This window comes from Jaculus jaculus, chromosome 7, assembly GCF_020740685.1.
Source record: "Jaculus jaculus isolate mJacJac1 chromosome 7, mJacJac1.mat.Y.cur, whole genome shotgun sequence".
NCBI lineage: Eukaryota > Metazoa > Chordata > Mammalia > Rodentia > Dipodidae > Jaculus > Jaculus jaculus.
In genome coordinates, this window is record NC_059108.1 from 69,898,697 (window position 1) to 69,916,577 (window position 17,881).

At 41.0% G+C, this 17,881-nt stretch overlaps 1 protein-coding gene and 1 pseudogene across 7 annotated transcripts in view; one reads left to right on the forward strand and one right to left on the reverse strand.

The window, feature by feature from the left end:
- Positions 1-2,378: 2,378 nt before the first annotated feature.
- Homez (homeobox and leucine zipper encoding) overlaps positions 2,379-17,881 on the reverse strand; it is a 91,516-nt gene continuing 76,013 nt past the window's right edge. For 3 of the 7 annotated variants that reach the window (XM_045154048.1, XM_045154046.1, XM_045154050.1), the window contains one exon: positions 2,379-4,606. In XM_045154048.1, the coding sequence (XP_045009983.1) occupies positions 3,045-4,606 (1,562 nt within the window). In that variant the 3' untranslated portion in view covers positions 2,379-3,044. Of the gene's footprint in view, positions 4,607-8,424; positions 8,478-17,881 lie in introns of those variants that run through there. The other 4 variants (XM_045154053.1, XM_045154052.1, XM_045154051.1 and 1 more) reach the window with 4 other exon arrangements.
- LOC123462086 lies at positions 10,228-11,988 on the forward strand (annotated as a pseudogene).

The window sequence follows — 17,881 nt, forward strand, 5'->3', positions numbered from 1 at the left end:
CCCCAGGACCCACATAAGCCAGCTGCACAAGGTGTTGCATGCATCTAGAGTTCATTTGCAGTGGTTGGAGGCCCTGGTGTGCCCATTCTCTTTCTCTCTGCCTCTTCCTCACTGTCTGTCTTTCCCTCTCTAAAATAAATAATTTTTTCTTTAAAAAAAAACGAGGAACTAGGGCTGGAGGGATGGCTTAGTGGTTAAGGTGTTTGACAGCAAAGCCAAAGGACCCAGGTTTGATTCCCCAGGACCCACATTAGCCAGATGCACAAGGGGGGACATGTGTCTGGAGTTTGTTTGCAGTGGCTGGAGGCCCTGGCACACTCATTCTCTCTCCCTTTCTCTGTCATATAAATAAAATAAATATTGTTTAAAAAAGGAAATAGTTGGAAAGAAGGATTTAGTGAAGGGGAGAGGGAAAGAGGAAGAGTGGTAGTAGTATATTATGATATTGGTATATTGCCTATATGGAGGTTGTTGATAGTTAATTTAGGGCTTGGGAGAAGACTCAGCAAAAGGCACTTGCTTGCAAAGCCTGCCAGCCTGGGTTGAACTCCCCAGTATCCACATAAAACCAGATGCACAAAATGAGGTGGCTCAGTGGTTAAATCACTTGCCTGTGAAGCCTAAGGACCCAGGTTTGATTCCCCAGTACCCACATAAGCCACATACACAAAGTGGTGCATACATCTGGAGTTTGTTTGCAGTAGCTGAAGGCCCTGGCATGCCCATTCTCTCTTTGCCTTTCTCCGCCCAGTAAATAAATTTAGAGAATAAAATATTTTAAGCTGCTGGGCGTGGTAGTGCACACCTTTAATCCCAGCAATTGGGAGGCAGAGGTAGGAGGATTGCCGAGAGATCAAGACCACCCTGAGACTACACAGTGAATTCCAGATCAGCCTGGGCCAGAGCGAGACCCTACCTCAAAAAACCAAAAAATAAATTATATATACATGTATACATATACATATATATATATTTTTTATGTATATGTATATATATACATATACATACACATATACACACACACACACACACACACACATTAAACTGGGTATAGTGGTGCACGCCTTTAATCTCAGCACTTGGGAGGCAGAGGTAAAAGGGTCACCAGTGAGTCTGGGGCCACCCTGCGAATACATGGTCAGCTTGGGCTAGAGTGAAGCCCTACCTCCAAAAACCAATAACCAATATATATAGAGAGAGATATAGATAGATATATATGTATATGTATATACTTTTTAAAGTTAATTAACAAAAAAACAAAAAACAGCAAAACAAGAGCCGGGCATGGTGGCCTTTAATCCAAGCTCTCGGGAAGCAGAGGTAGGAGGATGGCCAAGAGTTCAAGGCCATTGTGAAACTGCATAGTAAACTCCAGGTTAGCCTGGACTGGAGTGAAACCCTACCTCAAAAAAAAAAAACAAAAAATAAAAAAAGACCCTGCCTCAAAGAAAACAAAATCGCTAAACCATAAGCATAGCAAAGTAGAAAAAATTTTATTTTGGGCTTTTTTATTATTTTGTAAATTTGAGACTTCTACTTTTTTTTTTTTTTTTTTTTTTTTTAGGTAGGATCTTGTTCTAGCCCAGGCTGACCTGGAATTTACTATGTAGTCTCAGTGTGGCCTTGAACTCACAGCCATCCTCCTACCTCTGCCTCCCCAGTGCTGGGATAAAAGGAGTGCACCACCACACCTGGCTTTTTTGTTTGTTTTTGTTTTTTAAGGTAGGGCCTTGCTCTATCCTAGGCCAACCTGGAATTCACTATTTAGTCTCAGGCTGGTCTCAAACTCACAGTTATCCTCCTACTTCTGCCTCCTGAGTGCTGGGATTATAGTTGTGCACCAGCATGCCCAACTCATATATTAAACTCATATATTAAAGGACACCTCTCCTAATTCTCACCAATAAATATTCAGATTAAATACCATCCAATTAAACTTTTTCACTAAATGAGAATATTTTCCTTGAGACAGATAGTGAACAGAGGGAATTTCATAGAGATAAGGGAAATTGCTTAGTGGTTAAGGCACTTGCCTGCAAAGCCACAGGACCCAGGTTCAATTCCCCAGGACCCATGTAAACCAACTGCATAAGGTGACACTTGCGCCTGGAGTTCATTTGCAGCAGCTAGAAGCCCTGGTGTGCCCATTCTGCCTTTTCCTCTCTCTCAAAAAAAAAAAAAAAAAAAAAAAATTTAAGTTGATGGAGCCTGGCGTGGTGGCGCACGCCTTTAATCCCAGCACTTGGGAGGCAGAGGTAGGAGGATTGCCGTGAGTTTGAGGCCACCCTGAGATTACAAAGTGAATTCCAGGTCAGCCTGAGCTAGAATGAAACTCTACTTGTAAAAAAAAAAAGCTTTTTTTTTTTTGCTATATGACTAACATAGAAGGTAAAATAGAATATCAAACTGGTATGAGGAACTATTTGAGACAAAAATGGAACATACTGAGACACTTAAGTGCAAAAAACATGGAATTGGGCTCCAAAGCAGCCTTATATTTTAGAGAAATAATGATGAGACTGGAGATGCATTGGGATCATCAGGTGGACCAGAATACACCTCTCCTTCCAGGCCCCCTGGAGATGTTGGATGAGGTCTGGCATCTGTAAGCACACCAAGGGGAAAGAATAGGAGAGTAAGAACCACTTTGGGGCCGGGTGTGGTGGTGCATGCTTTTTAATCCCACCCAGCACTTGGGAGGAGGCCTGCCAGTGAGTCCAAGGCCAGCGTTAGGCTACATGGTAAATTCCAGATCAGCCTGAAAAAGAGTGAGACCTTACCTTGATAAAACAACAACAAAACATTTTTGGGCCATCATTTGCCCTCTCCATACTGAGGTTTAAAAAGACTGGGTTTCTGCTGATCCAGTACTTTATATTGTGTCCTGTGGTCATCTTCCTCAGTTCACCCTCAAATTAAAATAGCCCTGTTGCCCACTCTGAAAAACACAAGCCTGTTAGTTGTCACAAGGTAATTTAAGAAATGTTTAACAGTTAAGTTGGTTCATCTTTTAGTAACATACCCCCCTTCTCCTCAGCCCCCCCTTAGTCCTGTATGACATCATCCTCATCATCATCTTCCTCTTCCTCCTCCTCTTCTTCCTCCCCATCTTCTGGCAGTTCCTCCTCCTCCTCCTCCTCTTCTTCATCTAGACAGACTACCACCTCAGCTGGCTCAGGTAATCGAGAATCAAACCAGTCCAGTACTTGCTGAGTGCTAAATCCTGATGCCTGACTCAATTTAAGTACATCAGCTTTCTGTAGCTGTTGGTGGGCTGCCCAGTACCTTTCCAAGGGTTGTGTATCCGGTGGGTGTCGGGGGGTTGGCAGAGGTGGTGTCTTGGCCCATTCTTTGAAGGAGCGGGTTGACGGTGGTGTGAGAATTGCTAGGTCTGGGAAACTATTGCCACCAGGTACTGCATTGTCCCGAAACCACTTGAGTTGCCCATGTTTCAAGGCATAGCGTGTGTCACCAAACCACTGAATGATCTCAGGGCGAGGTAAACCAGTAATCTCTTCCAATTTATGGTAATCTTCACGTCTTGCCCATTGACACTGAAGAAAAAAGGACTTGAGGATTGCTAGTTGCTCCTTGGTTTTACGCTTAGTCTTTCGCTGGCGCTGCATATCTGAGGAAAGGTATTCCATGGAGTCAGCTCTACCTGCTTCTGAGTTAGGCCGTAGCCTCTGGGGCCAGGGTGATTCCACATGTGGGGGTAGTGCTTGTTCTTTGGGTGAAGTAAAGCCCAGCAACTGGATGGGTTCAGAGGTGGCAGTAGCTCCATTAGCCAGAACCTGGAAAGAAGAGGCAGAGGAAGGAGGAGTCAAATTAGGTATCAATTCCTCCTTATAATAACTGCCAAGTAATGAGATGGGTCGGGCCTTATCCCGAGCACATGGCTGACGGGCAGCTGTGGAGTGACTCCAGGAAGCAGTACCTATGATACATGCCTGGTGGGGACCCCTGTCTGCCTGCTCCTCAGAGAGGCTGCGACTTTGATCTGACTGCTGGAGGAATGCTCTGTCAGGTGTCATCAAGGGTTCCTTCACTTTCTGGTGACTCACTGGCATTGGTGGTACCTGGGAGGACTCCTCAGGCTCTATCTTCAATCTTTTCATCTGGGTGGGCTCACCAAGAGTCAGAGGACATATTCCAAGACCAACTTGTTCTGGAGGTAGCATGGGAGGAGGTGCCTCCTGGGGAGGACACCCTGTATGATGAGTAAAAGAGAGAAGGGATTTGAAATGGAGTTGGTCCCTATGGTAGACTACTCTGGCTCGTGTCTCTTCTATTTCTTCAGATGACCAGCTAATGCCACAGCGGAGTCGTTGGGCCATGAACCAAGTCTTGACCTTCTCCATCTGCAGCCCATACCGCAGGCAAAGAAGGGCAATGTCTGCTAGGCTGGGATAGGGAAAGTAGCTGAAGGTTTGTAGCAGGTGTTCATTTCCATCCAGCTCACTGGTCTGAGCTGCTTGGGTCCACACAGGCTGGAGGTCTTCAGAAATCGGAGGGAGGCAGATGAGCCTTGTTGCTGAACTATTAAAGCTGCTGGCATCTTTACTAGGAGGCATGGTGTATTCTGATTTGTGCCCTTCAGTGATAGCTGAAATAAGAAGAGAAACAGCTCAATCACCAAGGCTCTTCTAATTAAGGTAATTAAGGCTTAACACTTAATTACTACCAAAATGTTGGATGTTGCGATATTTAATCTTAATTGTCAACTTCCTTGGATCTAGAATCACATCAGAAGCAAATTCCTGGGCTGTAAGGGAATTTCTAGTGTTGAGATAGGAAGGCTCACCCTAACTGTGAGAGGCACTATTACATGGGTTGGGTCCCAGGTTGCATAAAAAGGAGAAAGTTAAGCCAGGTGTGGTGGCACACATCTTTAATTCCAGCCCTTGGGAGGCAGAGGTAGGATGATAGCTGTGAATTCCAGGCCAGTGTGGGCTCGAGTGAGACGCTACCTTGAGACACCAAAAAGGAAAAAAAAAAAAAAAATGGAGACAGTAAGGGCTAGAGAGATGGCTTAGCAGTTAAGGTGTTTACCAGCAAAGCCAAAGGACCAAGGTTTAATTCCTCAGTACCCATATAAAGCCAAATGCACAAGGTAGCACATGCATCTGGAGTTTTTTTTACAGTGACTAGATGCCCTGGTAAGCCCATTCTCTATCGGCCTCTCCCTCTTTCTCTCAAATAATTTTTTTTTAAAGGATAAAGTTTGCCAGGCATGGTAATATATTCCTTTAATCCCAGTACTCAGGAGGCAGAGGTAGGAGGATCACTGTAAATTTGAGGCCTGCCTGGGGCTACAAATTTCCAGGACAGCCTGGGCTACAGTATGACCCTACCTGTGGATATGGGTGTGTGTGGGGGGGGGGTGGAGAAAGCTTGCTGAACTTGAACTTTCATTACTCTCTGCTTCCTGACTACTGATACAATGTAACAAGTGGCCTTCTGCTTTTGCAACCTTGTCTTTCCCACCATGATGGGCTATATCCTCAAACTTTGGATTTGTCATGTATTTTGTTTTAGGAACAAGAAAAGCAACTATCTACTGGGTATGGTGGCGAATCATGAGTTCGAGGCCAGCCTGAGACTACATAGTGAATTACAGGTCAGCCTGGGCTAGGGTAAGACCCTACCACAAAAAACAAAAAAAAGAAGAAGAGAGTAAAAAAGAAAGGAAGAGAAAGAAAGAAAGAAAGAGAGAGAGAGAGAGAGAGAGAGAGAGAGAGAGAGAGAAAGAGAGAGAGAGAGAGAGAGAGAGAGAAAGAAAGAAAGAAAGAAAGAAAGAAAGAAAGAAAGAAAGAAAGAAAGAAAGAAAGGCAACTACTACAGCTGACAGAAAGCTGGAAAAAACTGTGGTGCTCCATAGGAGAGAGAAGTCATCAGTGGAGACAAATAACAGTGAACACTGCAAGCCTTAAATTTGGCCAGCCAGGCCAAATGAGCCAATGGGTGCAATAGTGGCATGGCTGTTATGGGGGAAAACAACTGCTCACTAACTGGACTGGAGGCCCACTCCATGGGAGGGAATATAGTCCTCATACTAAAAACCTATGACAGGGGAAGTCATGAGCCCTAGGGGTGTTAACACCTGACGGTGTCTGGCTAAATGCATACATTTTTTAAAATTTTTTTTTATTTTTGATTTTTCGAGGTAGGGTCTCACTCTGGTCCAGGCTGACCTGGAATTAACTCTGTAGTCTCAGGGTGGCCTCAAACTCTCGGCGATCCTCCTACCTCTGCCTCCCGAGTGCTGGGATTAAAGGCGTGCGCCACCACGCCCGGCTCTAAATGCATACATTATGCTTACCAAATTGTCTGGTAATCACTTTTCTTAATGTTCATACCCACATATTAATGCTACTCTTACTTTTGGTTAAAGAAGCTTCTCTTTTCAGATGGTAGTGACCTCTGGGATGACTTACCATAGTGCTGAGAAAAGACAGAGGAGTGCTCAGCACTAAAATATCTATCACACCTTCCAAGGCTCAGGGTCCATTGCAGAAGAGATGACAAAAAGAATTAAGAGCCAAAGGAAGGGTAAGACTCCTTACAACGTGTTCCCCCTAGACACAAAAGGCCTGGATATCCATGACCTCACAGTACTTGTACCTACACAAGACCATTGTAACAGGAGGAAAAGATGATGACATCAAAATAAGAGAGACGGATTAAGAGGGGAAAGAGATATGATGGAAAGTGGAATTGTCAAGGGGAAAGTGGGGGGAAGAGAGAATTCTCTTGGTTTATTGTCTATAACTATGGAAGTTGCCAATAATTTTTTAAAAAAGAAAATAAAAGCAACTACAACAGAGATGCCAAACCATTCACTTTCTACTTCTTTTTTTTTTTTTTTTAGGTAGGGTCTCACTCTGGCTCAGGCTGATCTGGAATTTACTATGTAATCTCAGGGTGGCCTCGAACTCACGGTGATCCTCCTACCTCTGCCTGCCGAGTGTTGGGATTGAAAAGGTATGCACAACATGTCCAGCTCCATTCACTTTCTATTTGTATCATACTGTGTTGCTTTTGTGTGTGTGTGTGTGTGTTGCCTTTAAAATGCTTCAATGTTTCTCATTTAGTTTTCCTTGTCAAGGCAAAGAGCCTGCTTTAATTAATATGTTTTTGAAATGAAAAAACTAAAGTTCATAGAAGTTGGGATGAAAATTGGGCCAGAGAGATGGCTCAGCAGGTAAAGAGCATTTGCTGTGCAAGAAAGAGAATCTAAATTTGATTCCCAGCACTTATAAAATGGCAGGCATGGGGCGGGAAGGTGGTTCAGCAGTAAAAGGAGCTTGCGTACAGAGTCTGATGGTCTGAGTTTGATTTCCCAGTATCCACCTAAAGCAAGATGCACAAAGTGGAGCATATATGTGGAGTTTCTCTGCAGTGGCAGAAGGCCCTGGCATGCCCGTACTTGCTCTTCATTCTCTGTCACTTGAATAAATAAATTATTAAAAAATAACCCAGGTGTGATGGCACACACCTTTAAGCCCAGCACTCAGGAGGCAGAGGTGGGAGGATTGCCTTGACTTTGAGGCCACCCTGAGACTATATAGTGAATCCCAGGTCAGCCTAACCTCGAGTAAGACGCCTACCTCAAAAAAAAAAAAAAAAAAAAAAAGGGCTGGGGAGATGGCTTAGCATTTAAGTGCTTGCATGTGAAGCCTAAGGACCCTGGTTTGAGGCTTGAGTCTCCAGGACCCACATTAGCCAGATGCATAAGGGGGCATATGTGTCTGGAGTTCATTTGCAGTGCTTGGAGGCCCTGGCGCACTCATTCTCTCTCTCCCTCTCTGCCTCATTCTCTGTCTGTTGGTCTCAAATAAATAAATAAAAATAAAAAAATTTTAAAAAATAGGGGCCAGGCATGGTGGCACATGCTTTTATTAATTCCAGCACTCAGATGGCAGAGAGGTAGGAGGATTACTGTAAATTCGAGGCCAGCCTGTGACTACATAGTGAATTCCAGTAGAATGGACAAAGGAGAGGACAGAATATCTAAAGTAGAAGACCAGGTGGCAGATCTAATACAGTCCAACAAAGAGAAAGACAAACTAATAGGAAATATGAGTGGGAATTTCAAGATATTCAGGATACTATGAAAAGACTAAACAAGAATTCAGGGTATAGTAGAAAGAGAAGAAATTCACTCCAAAGGCATAGTAGGCATTTCAGCAAAATCAAAGAAGAAAAGTTCCCCCACATTGGGAAGAGATGCCAGTGCAGATAAAGGAATCCTTTAGAACACCAAGCAGACAAAAACTGGAAAGAACCTCTCCTTGTCATATTATAATTAAACTACCAAATATATAAACCAAAGAAAATATATTGAAAGCAGTTAAGAGAGAAAAATCAGGTTACATTCGAAGGCAAGCCCATCAAGATCACAGCAGATTGCTCAATACAAACTTTAAAAGCCAGAAGGTCTTAGAGTGATGTATTCCAAGTTCTGGGACTTCCAGTTAAGATGGCGGCATAGGAACCATGCCTAAGCAGCCTAGGGGAGAAAAAGAAAAAAACCTTAGCAAAATACACCCTTCTACTAAAAAGTGAGGTGTGTAAGACATTACCAATGGCAGCAGAGAAGTAGGAGAGATCGGAGCATCTACAGCCCACATAGGCAGGCAGAAGCGGCTCCAGAAGTGGCAGCACCAGGGCTCATCTTGGGCCACAATGAAAGCCAGGTGAGGGGATTTTCCACTCACACTTGAGCTCTTCGTGAAGGGAGAACCACAGCAAACAATGGAGGAGCAGATCACAAGGTAGAGGGTCACATGGACCAGTGGGAGAACTAGATCCACCATCCACAGTCTACCCTCCCTGGCCGACAATGCAAGCACAAGCAAGCACCAGAGACCAGGGGAAGGGAACTCACAGCACCTAGCACCAGAAACTAGAGCAGTGATCCAGCAACCCAGCCAGCCTACTTTAGAACTCAAGTGAACAAATGAGGGACCCAACCAGGAGTGCTACATAACTGAGACCAAAATGATCCCAAAAGGTAACTGGGATTACACGAGGTCGGTACCTGCCAAATAAGCCTGGTATATAGACCTGAACTGGAAGTGCTCATTGCATCTTCCATATCAGGATAAATTATATATTAAATCTGATGGATGGTTTGATTTGCCCTTCTTAAATAGGCTAAATTTTGGGCTTGTTATTTGTTGCTTCTTGATTTATAGTGGCCTTGTTTCCTCTCCTGTTGTTCATTAGGAAAGGGTCTCACTTGGTCACAAGCTGACTTGGAACCCTCAACAGACCAGAAATCTTAACCTCTTAGTTAACAGGATTAAGGATATGGGACAACACACACCCTAAGGGACTGTGACTTTGTTAGAGTATCTGGCTGTCATAATACCTAGTCTTGCATAAATCCTCTGTGCTGTTTTTCATTGAATGTGTACATTGTTTAGTTAAATTTTAGAATCTGCCTGTATTTTGTTCCACTCAGCCTACTTGAATGCTCTTATAGCAAGCAAACTGAACATCTAGGGTCACTTTTGTGTTTACTCTGAGAGTCTTAAGAGCCACAACCTAGCACCTTCAGCTCCCAGCTTTAAAATACATAACATCAGATTGATACATCAAATAACACTGCAGCAAACTAGAAAATCCAAGCATTAAATTAATCCAAGATGCAAAAGTATACACACTACAACACAAGAAACACCAAAAATCAAGAGAATATAAGTCCACCAAAAAGTATTAATGCATCAGAAATAACCTCCAGTAAGAATGAGTTAGAGGAAATCCTCAGAAAGATTTCAAAAGGATGATTATAAATGTGCTCAAAGAAGTCAAAGAGGAAATCAAAGGAATGAAAGAGGAAATCAAAGGAATCAAAGAAGACACAGGAAACCAATTTAATGCAATAAGGAGGTCAATACAAGACATAAATTAGGAAATATAAAGAAAAACCAGTCAGAATTAGTAGCAATGAAGAACATAGTTAATGAAATAAAAAACTCTGTAGAAAATCTCACCAGTAGAATGGATGAAGGAGAGGACAAAATATCTAAACTAGAAGACCAGGTGGCAGATCTAATACAGTCCAACAAAGAGAAAGACAAACTAATAGGAAAGTAAAATGGGAATTTCAAGATATTCGGGACACTATGAAAAGATCAAATATAAGAATTCAGGGTATAGCTCTCACTCACCGCCGATGGCCCGTCTCGCCGCGTGCCCCTTTGCCAACGCCCCGCAGAAATGCTTCGACTGCCTACAGTCCTATGACAAATGAGACCAGTGTCCCGGGCACTGGCTCCTCATCTCACTTGGGCTTATGCCAAAGATGTAAAATTTGGTGCGGAAGCCCGAGCCTTAATGCTTCAAGGTGTAGACCTTTTAGCCGATGCTGTAGCCGTTACGATGGGGCCAAAGGGAAGAACAGTAATTATTGAACAGAGTTGGGGAAGTCCTAAAGTAACAAAAGATGGTGTGACTGTTGCAAAGGCAGTTGACTTAAAGGATAGTATAAAAATATTGGAGCTAAACTGGTTCAGGATGTTGCCAGTAACACGAATGAAGAGGCTGGGGATGGCACCACCGCTGCTACAGTACTGGCACTCAATTGCCAAGGAAGGTTGTGAGAAGATCAGCAAAGGCGCTAATCCAGTGGAAATCAGGAGAGGTGTAATGTTGGCTGTTGATGCTGTAATTGCTGAACTTAAGAAGCAGTCTAAACCTGTGACAACACCTGAGGAAATTGCTCAGGTTGCTACAATTTCTGCTAATGGAGACAAAGAAATTGGGACCATCATTTCTGATGCAATGAAAAAGGTTGGAAGAAAGGGTGTCATCACAGTGAAGGATGGGAAAACACTGAATGATGAATTAGAAATTATTGAAGGCATGAAGTTTGATAGGGGCTATATTTCACCATACTTTATTAACACATCAAAAGGTCAAAAATGTGAATTCCAGGATGCCTATGTTCTGTTGAGTGAAAAGAAAATTTCTAGTGTCCAGTCCATTGTACCTGCTCTTGAAATTGCAAATGCTCACCGTAAACCCTTAGTCATAATTGCTGAAGATGTCGATGGTGAAGCTGTAAGTACACTGGTCTTAAATAGGTTAAAAGTTGGTGTTCAGGTTGTAGCAGTCAAAGCTCCGGGTTTTGGTGACAATAGAAAGAACCAGCTTAAGGATATGGCTATTGCTACTGGTGGTGCAGTGTTTGGAGAAGAGGAACTGATCCTAAATCTTGAAGATGTTCAGCCTCATGACTTAGGGAAAGTCGGAGAGGTCATTGTCACCAAGGATGATGCCATGCTTTTGAAAGGAAAAGGTGACAAAACTCAAATTGAAAAACGTATTCAAGAAATAACAGAGCAGTTAGACACCACAACTAGTGAATATGAAAAGGAAAAACTGAATGAGCGACTGGCAAAACTTTCAGATGGAGTAGCTGTGCTGAAGGTTGGTGGAACAAGCGATGTGGAGGTAAATGAGAAGAAAGACAGAGTTACAAACGCCCTCAATGCTACGAGAGCAGCTGTAGAAGGCATTGTTGTAGGGGGCGGCTGTGCTCTCCTCCGCTGCACTCCAGCCTTGGACTCTTTAAAGCCTGTTAATGAAGATCAAAAAATTGGTATAGACATTATTAGAAAATCACTCAAAATCCCTGCAATGACAATTGCTAAGAATGCAGGTGTTGAAGGATCTTTGATAGTTGAGAAAATCCTGCAAAGTTCCTCAGAAGTTGGTTATGATGCTATGCTTGGAGAATTTGTGAATATGGTGGAGAAGGGAATCATTGATCCAACAAAAGTTGTAAGAACTGCTTTAATGGATGCTGCTGGGGTGGCTTCCCTGCTAACTATAGCAGAAGTTGTAATCACAGAAATTCCCAAGGAAGAGAAGGAACCTGGAATGGGCGCAATGGGAGGAATGGGTGGTGGTATGGGAGGGGGCATGTTCTAAGTCCTAGAATAGTGCTTTGCCATTCGTAATGAACTGTGACAGGAAGCTCAAGGCAGGATTCCTCATCAATAACTTCAGAGAAGTCAGTTGAAGAAAATGACTGAAGAAAACGCTGGCTGATGTTTAAGCAAATCACTATAACCATCAGTTACTGGTTTTAGTTGACAATATATACTGGTTTACTGCTGTCATTTGTCCATGCCTACAGATAATTTATTTTGTATTTTTAATAAAAAAGACATTTGTACATTCCTGATACTGGGTACAAGAGCCATGTACCAATGTACTGCTTTCAACTTAAATCAATGAGGCATTTCTACTACAATTCTGTTCAAGTCAGGATTTCAGTGCTTGCCATTGCCAGATAAGTTCAGAAGCAGCCTTTCTGTGGAGAGTAAGAATAATTGTACAAAGTAGACAAGTATCCAATTATGTGACAACCTTTGTGTAATAAAAATCTGTTTAAAGTTAAAAAAAAAAAAGAATTCAGGGTATAGTAGAAGGAGAAGAATTTCAATCCAAGGGTATAGAGGCTTTTTCAACAAAATCATAGAAAAAAATTTCCCCCAAATTGGGAAAGAGGTCCCAATGCAGATAAAGAAATCCTTTAGAACACCAAGCAGACAAAAACTGGAAAGAACCTCTCCTTGTCATATTATTATTAAACTACCAAATATATAAGTCAAAGAAAATATATTGAAAGCAGTTAGAGAGAAAAATCAAGTTACCTACAAAGGCAAGCCCATCAGGATCACAGCATATTATTCAACACAAACTTTAGAAGCCAGAAGGGCTTGAAATGATGCATTCCAAGTTCTGAAAGATAAAAACTTTCAAACAAGGTTACTTTATCCTGCAAGGCTAGCCACTCAAATAGACGGAGAAATAAGGACATTCCACAACAAAAGCAGGCTAAAGGAATATTGGAAGACAAAACCAGCTGTACAGAAAATACTTGAAAGAATCCTCCATGCTGAAGAGGAAGAAAAGCACACATATAAGGAACCTGGAATAAACAAACCATATTCAAATACCAGTTCATACAAGAGAGCAAAGGTAAAACCGAAGAACTCCCCCCCCCCCAAAAAAAAAGGCAAAAATAAAAACACACCTTTCAATAATATCTCTTATATCAACGGCTTCAGTGCCCCAACCAAAAGATATAGGTTTGCAGTCTGGGTTAAAAAGCAGGATCCTTGGGGGGTGGGGGGACACATCCCTGATACTGAAAACTTAAAACAGGGGTAGTCATGAGCCCTAGGGGTGGAACATCTGCTGATGTCTGGAAAAATGTATATACTATGCTTATCAAACTGCCCAGTAAGCACTTCTCTTAATATTTATACCCTTACATTAACACTACTCTCACTTTGTGTAGAGAATCTTCTCTCTTCAGATGGCAGTGACTTTGGGATGACTCAAAAAGGTATCATAGTGCTGGAAAGAAGTGACTGGAGTACCGAGTAATATCTCGATCACACCTTCCAAGGCTCAGGGTCTAATGCAGAAGAGGTGGCAGAAAGAACGTAAGAGCCAAAGGAAGGGTAGGACTCCGTACAACGTGCTTCCTCCAGACATAAAATGGCCTCAATATCCATGACCTCATAGTGCCTGACACTACCTACACAAGACCATCATAAGAGGAGGAAAAGACCATGACATCAAAATAAAAGAGAGACTGATTGAGATGGGGAGGGCATATGATGGGCAATAGAATTTCAAAGGGAAAAGTTGGGGGGGGGGGAGGGTATTACCATGGGATACTTTTTATAATCATGGAAAATGTTAATAAAAACTGAGAAAAAAAAAAGCAGGGTCCTTCAATTTGTTGCCTCCAAGAAACTCACCTTTCTACAAAGGAGGGACACTATCTTAGGGAGAAAGGTTGGAAGAAGGTGTTTCAAGCAAATGGGCATAGAATATAAGCAGGGGTTGCTATTCTAATATCTGACAAGGTAGACTTCAGTCCAATATTAGCTAGGAAAGATAAAGGTAACTTTATATTAATTAAAGGCACATGCCAAAGGAGGACATTACAAACCTGAACATATGCACCTAACATAGGGGTTCCCAACTTCATCGAACAAACGCTATTACAATTAAGGTCAAAGATAAAACAAACACAGTGGTAGTGGCTGATGTCAGCACCCAACTCTTATCAATTGACAGGTTATCCCAGCAAAAAATAAATAGAGGCATCTGGATTAAATGAGGTCACAGAACAAATGGACATAACAGATATACAGAGGACATTTCATCCAAATGCTGCAGAATATACATTTTCAGCAGCAGAAGGAACATTCTCTAAAATAGACCGTACATTAGGACACAAAGCAAATCTTAACAAATACAGGAAAATTGAAATAATTCCTTGTATTCTATCTGAGCACAATGGAATCAAACTACAAATCAATAGCAAGAAAAGCTATAGAGAATACACAAATTCATGGAAACTAAACAATACACTACTAAGTGATGAATGGGTTAATGAAGAAATTAATCCATGCACAAGAATTAAGTCCAAATGGATTAAAGACCTTAACATCAGACCTGAAACTATGAAACTGCTAGAGGAAAAAGTAAGGGAAACCCTTCAACATATTGGTCTTGGCAAGGACTTTCTGAATACAACCCCAATTACTCAGGCAATAAAACCACAGATTAATCACTGGGACCTCAGGAAATTACAAAGATTTTGCACTGCAAAGGACACAGTGAATAAAGCAAAGAGGCAACCTACAGAATGGGAAAAAATCTTCGCCAGCTATACTTCTGGTAGAGAATTAATATCTAGGATATACAAAGAACTCAAAAAGTTAAATAATAAGGAATCAAACAAGCCAATCAAAAAATGGGCTATGGAGCTAAATAGAGCATTCTCAATGGAAGAAATACGAATGGCATATAAGCATCTAAAAAAATGTTCTACGTCACTAGTCATCAGGGAAATGCAGATTAAAACTACATTGAGATTCCATCTCACTCCTGTCAGATTGGCCACCATCATGAAAACAAATGATCATAAATGTTGGCGGGGATGTGGAAAAACAGGAACCCTTCTACACTGCTGGTGGGAATGCAATCTGGTCCAGCCATTGTGGAAAGCAGTGTGGAGGTTCCTAAGACAGCTAAAGATTGATCTACCATATGACCCAGCTATAGCACTCCTAGGCATATATCCTAAGGACTCATCTCATTTCCTTAGAAGTACGTGCTCAACCATGTTTATTGCTGCTCAATTTATAATAGCTGGGAAATGGAACCAGCCTAGATGTCCCTCAACTGATGAGTGGATAATGAAGATGTGGCACATTTATACAATTGAGTTCTACTCAGCGGTAAAGAAAAATTAAGTTATGAAATTTTCAGGAAAATGGATGGACCTGGAAAGGATTATACTGAGTGAGGTAACCCAGGCCCAGAAAGCCAAGCACCACATGTTCTCCCTCATGTGGATCCTAGCTACAGATGATTGGGCTTCTGTGTGAGAAGGAAAATACTTAGTAGAAGAGGCCAGTAAGTTAAAAAGGAGACATAAAGGGAAGAGAAAGTAAGGGAGGAGGGTACTTCATAGGTTGGTATTATATATATGTAAGTAGAATGATTGAGATGGGGAGGTAATATGATGGAGAATGGAATTTCAAAAGGGAAAGTATGTGTGGGGGGAGGGTATTACCATGGGATATTTTTTATAATCATGGAAAATGTTAATAAAAATTGTGAAAAGATTTAAAAAAAGAAATCAAGAAGGAAATCAAAAAATTCATAGAGTCAAATGATAATGAGAACCCATCATACCAAAACCTTTGGATCACAATAAAGGCAGTTCTAAGAGGGAAATTTATAGCATTAAGTGTGTATATTAAGAAATTAGAAAGGTCTCAAGTAAACGACCTAAGGCTTCACCATAATGCCTTGGAAAAAGAAGAAAAAGGCAAACTGAAAATCAGTAGACTGAAAGAAATAATAAAGATTTGGGCAGAAATTAATAAAATAGAAACAAAAAAAATTAATGAAACAAAGAGTTGGTTCTTTGAAAGGATAAACAAGCTTGATTAAACCCTTAGCAAATCTGATCAAAAGAAAGGGAGAAATTAAAAAAAAAAAACACAAGGAACATACTATAAAATAAATATACTCTACTAAGTATAAAAATCTGAGAGAATACCTACAAAAGCAAGCCCATCAGGATTACAGCAGATTATTCAACACAAACTTTTAAAGCCAGAAGGGCTTGGAGTAATATATTCCAAGTTCTGAAAGATAACAACTGTCAACCAAGGTTACTTTATCCTGCAAAGTTATCCATTCAAATAGATGGAGAAATAAAGACATTCCATGACAAAAGCAGGTTAAAGGAGTATTTGAAGACAAAACCAGCTCTACAGAAAATACTTGATAAAATCCTCCACGCTGAACAAAAGGAAAAGCACACATATAAGGAACCTAGAAAAAACAAGCTATACTCAAATACCAGTTAACAGAAGAGAGCACAGGTAGAACCAGAAACACACACACACACAAAAATGGCAAACATAAATACACACCTTTCAATAATATCTCTTAATATCAACGGTCTCAATGCCCCAACAAAAAGACATAGATTTGCAGACTGGGTTAAAAAGCATGATCCTACAATTTCTTGTCTCCAAGAAACTCACCTTTCTACAAAGGATAGACATTATCTTAGGGTGAAAGGTTGGAAGACGGTGTTTCAAGCAAATGGGCCTAGAAAACAAGCAGGGGTTGCTATCCTAATATCAGACAGGGTAGACTTTAGTCCGACGTTAGTCAAGAAAGATAAGGAAGGTCACTTTATATTGATTAAGGGCACACTCCAACAGGAGGACATTACAATCCTAAACATATATGCACCTAACATGGGGGCTCCCAAATTCATCAAACAAACACTATTAGAACTAAAGTCACAGATAACACCAAACACAGTGGTGGTGGGTGACTTTAACACCCCACTCTCATCAATTGACAAGTCATCCAGGGAAAGAATAAACAGAGAGGCATCTGGACTAAATGAGGTCATAGAAGGAATGGACCTAACAGATATATACAGGACATTTCATCCAAAGGCTGCAGAATATACATTCTTTTCAGCAGCACATGGAACATTCTCTAAAATAGACCATATATTAGGACACAAAGCAAATCTTAACAAATTCAGGAAAATTGAAATAATTCCTTGCATTCTATCTGACCACAATGGAATTAAACTACAAATCAGTAACAAGAAAGGCTATAGAGCATACACAAAATCATGGAAACTAAACAATACACTACTAAATGATGAGTGGGTCAATGAAGAAATCAAAAAGGAAATCAAAAAATTTATAGAGTCAAATGATAATGAGAACACAACATACCAAAATCTCTGGGACACAATGAAGGCAGTTCTAAGAAGTAAATTTATAGCCTTAAGTGCCTATATTAAGAAATTAGAAAGGTTGCAAGTAAATGACCTAATGCTTCGCCTTAAAGCCTTGGAAAAAGAAGAACAAGGCAAACCAAAAATTAGTAGACGGGAAGAAATAATAAAGATTAGGGCAGAAATTAATGAAATAGAAACAAAAAGAACAATCCAAAGAATTAATGAAACAAAGAGTTGGTTCTTTGAAAGGATAAACAAGATTGATAAACCCTTAGCAAATCTGACCAAAAGAAAGAGAGAAGAGACACAAATTAATAAAATCAGAGATGAACAAGGTAACATCACAACAGATTCCAGAGAAATTCAAAAAATCATAGGGACATACTATAAAAGCATATACTCCACAAAGTATGAAAATCTGAAAGAAATGGATGATTTCCTTGATCTATATGACCTACCTAAATTAAATCAAAATGATATTAATCACTTAAATAGACCTATAACAAACATGGAGATCCGAACAGTTATCAATAATCTCCCAACTAAAAAAAGCCC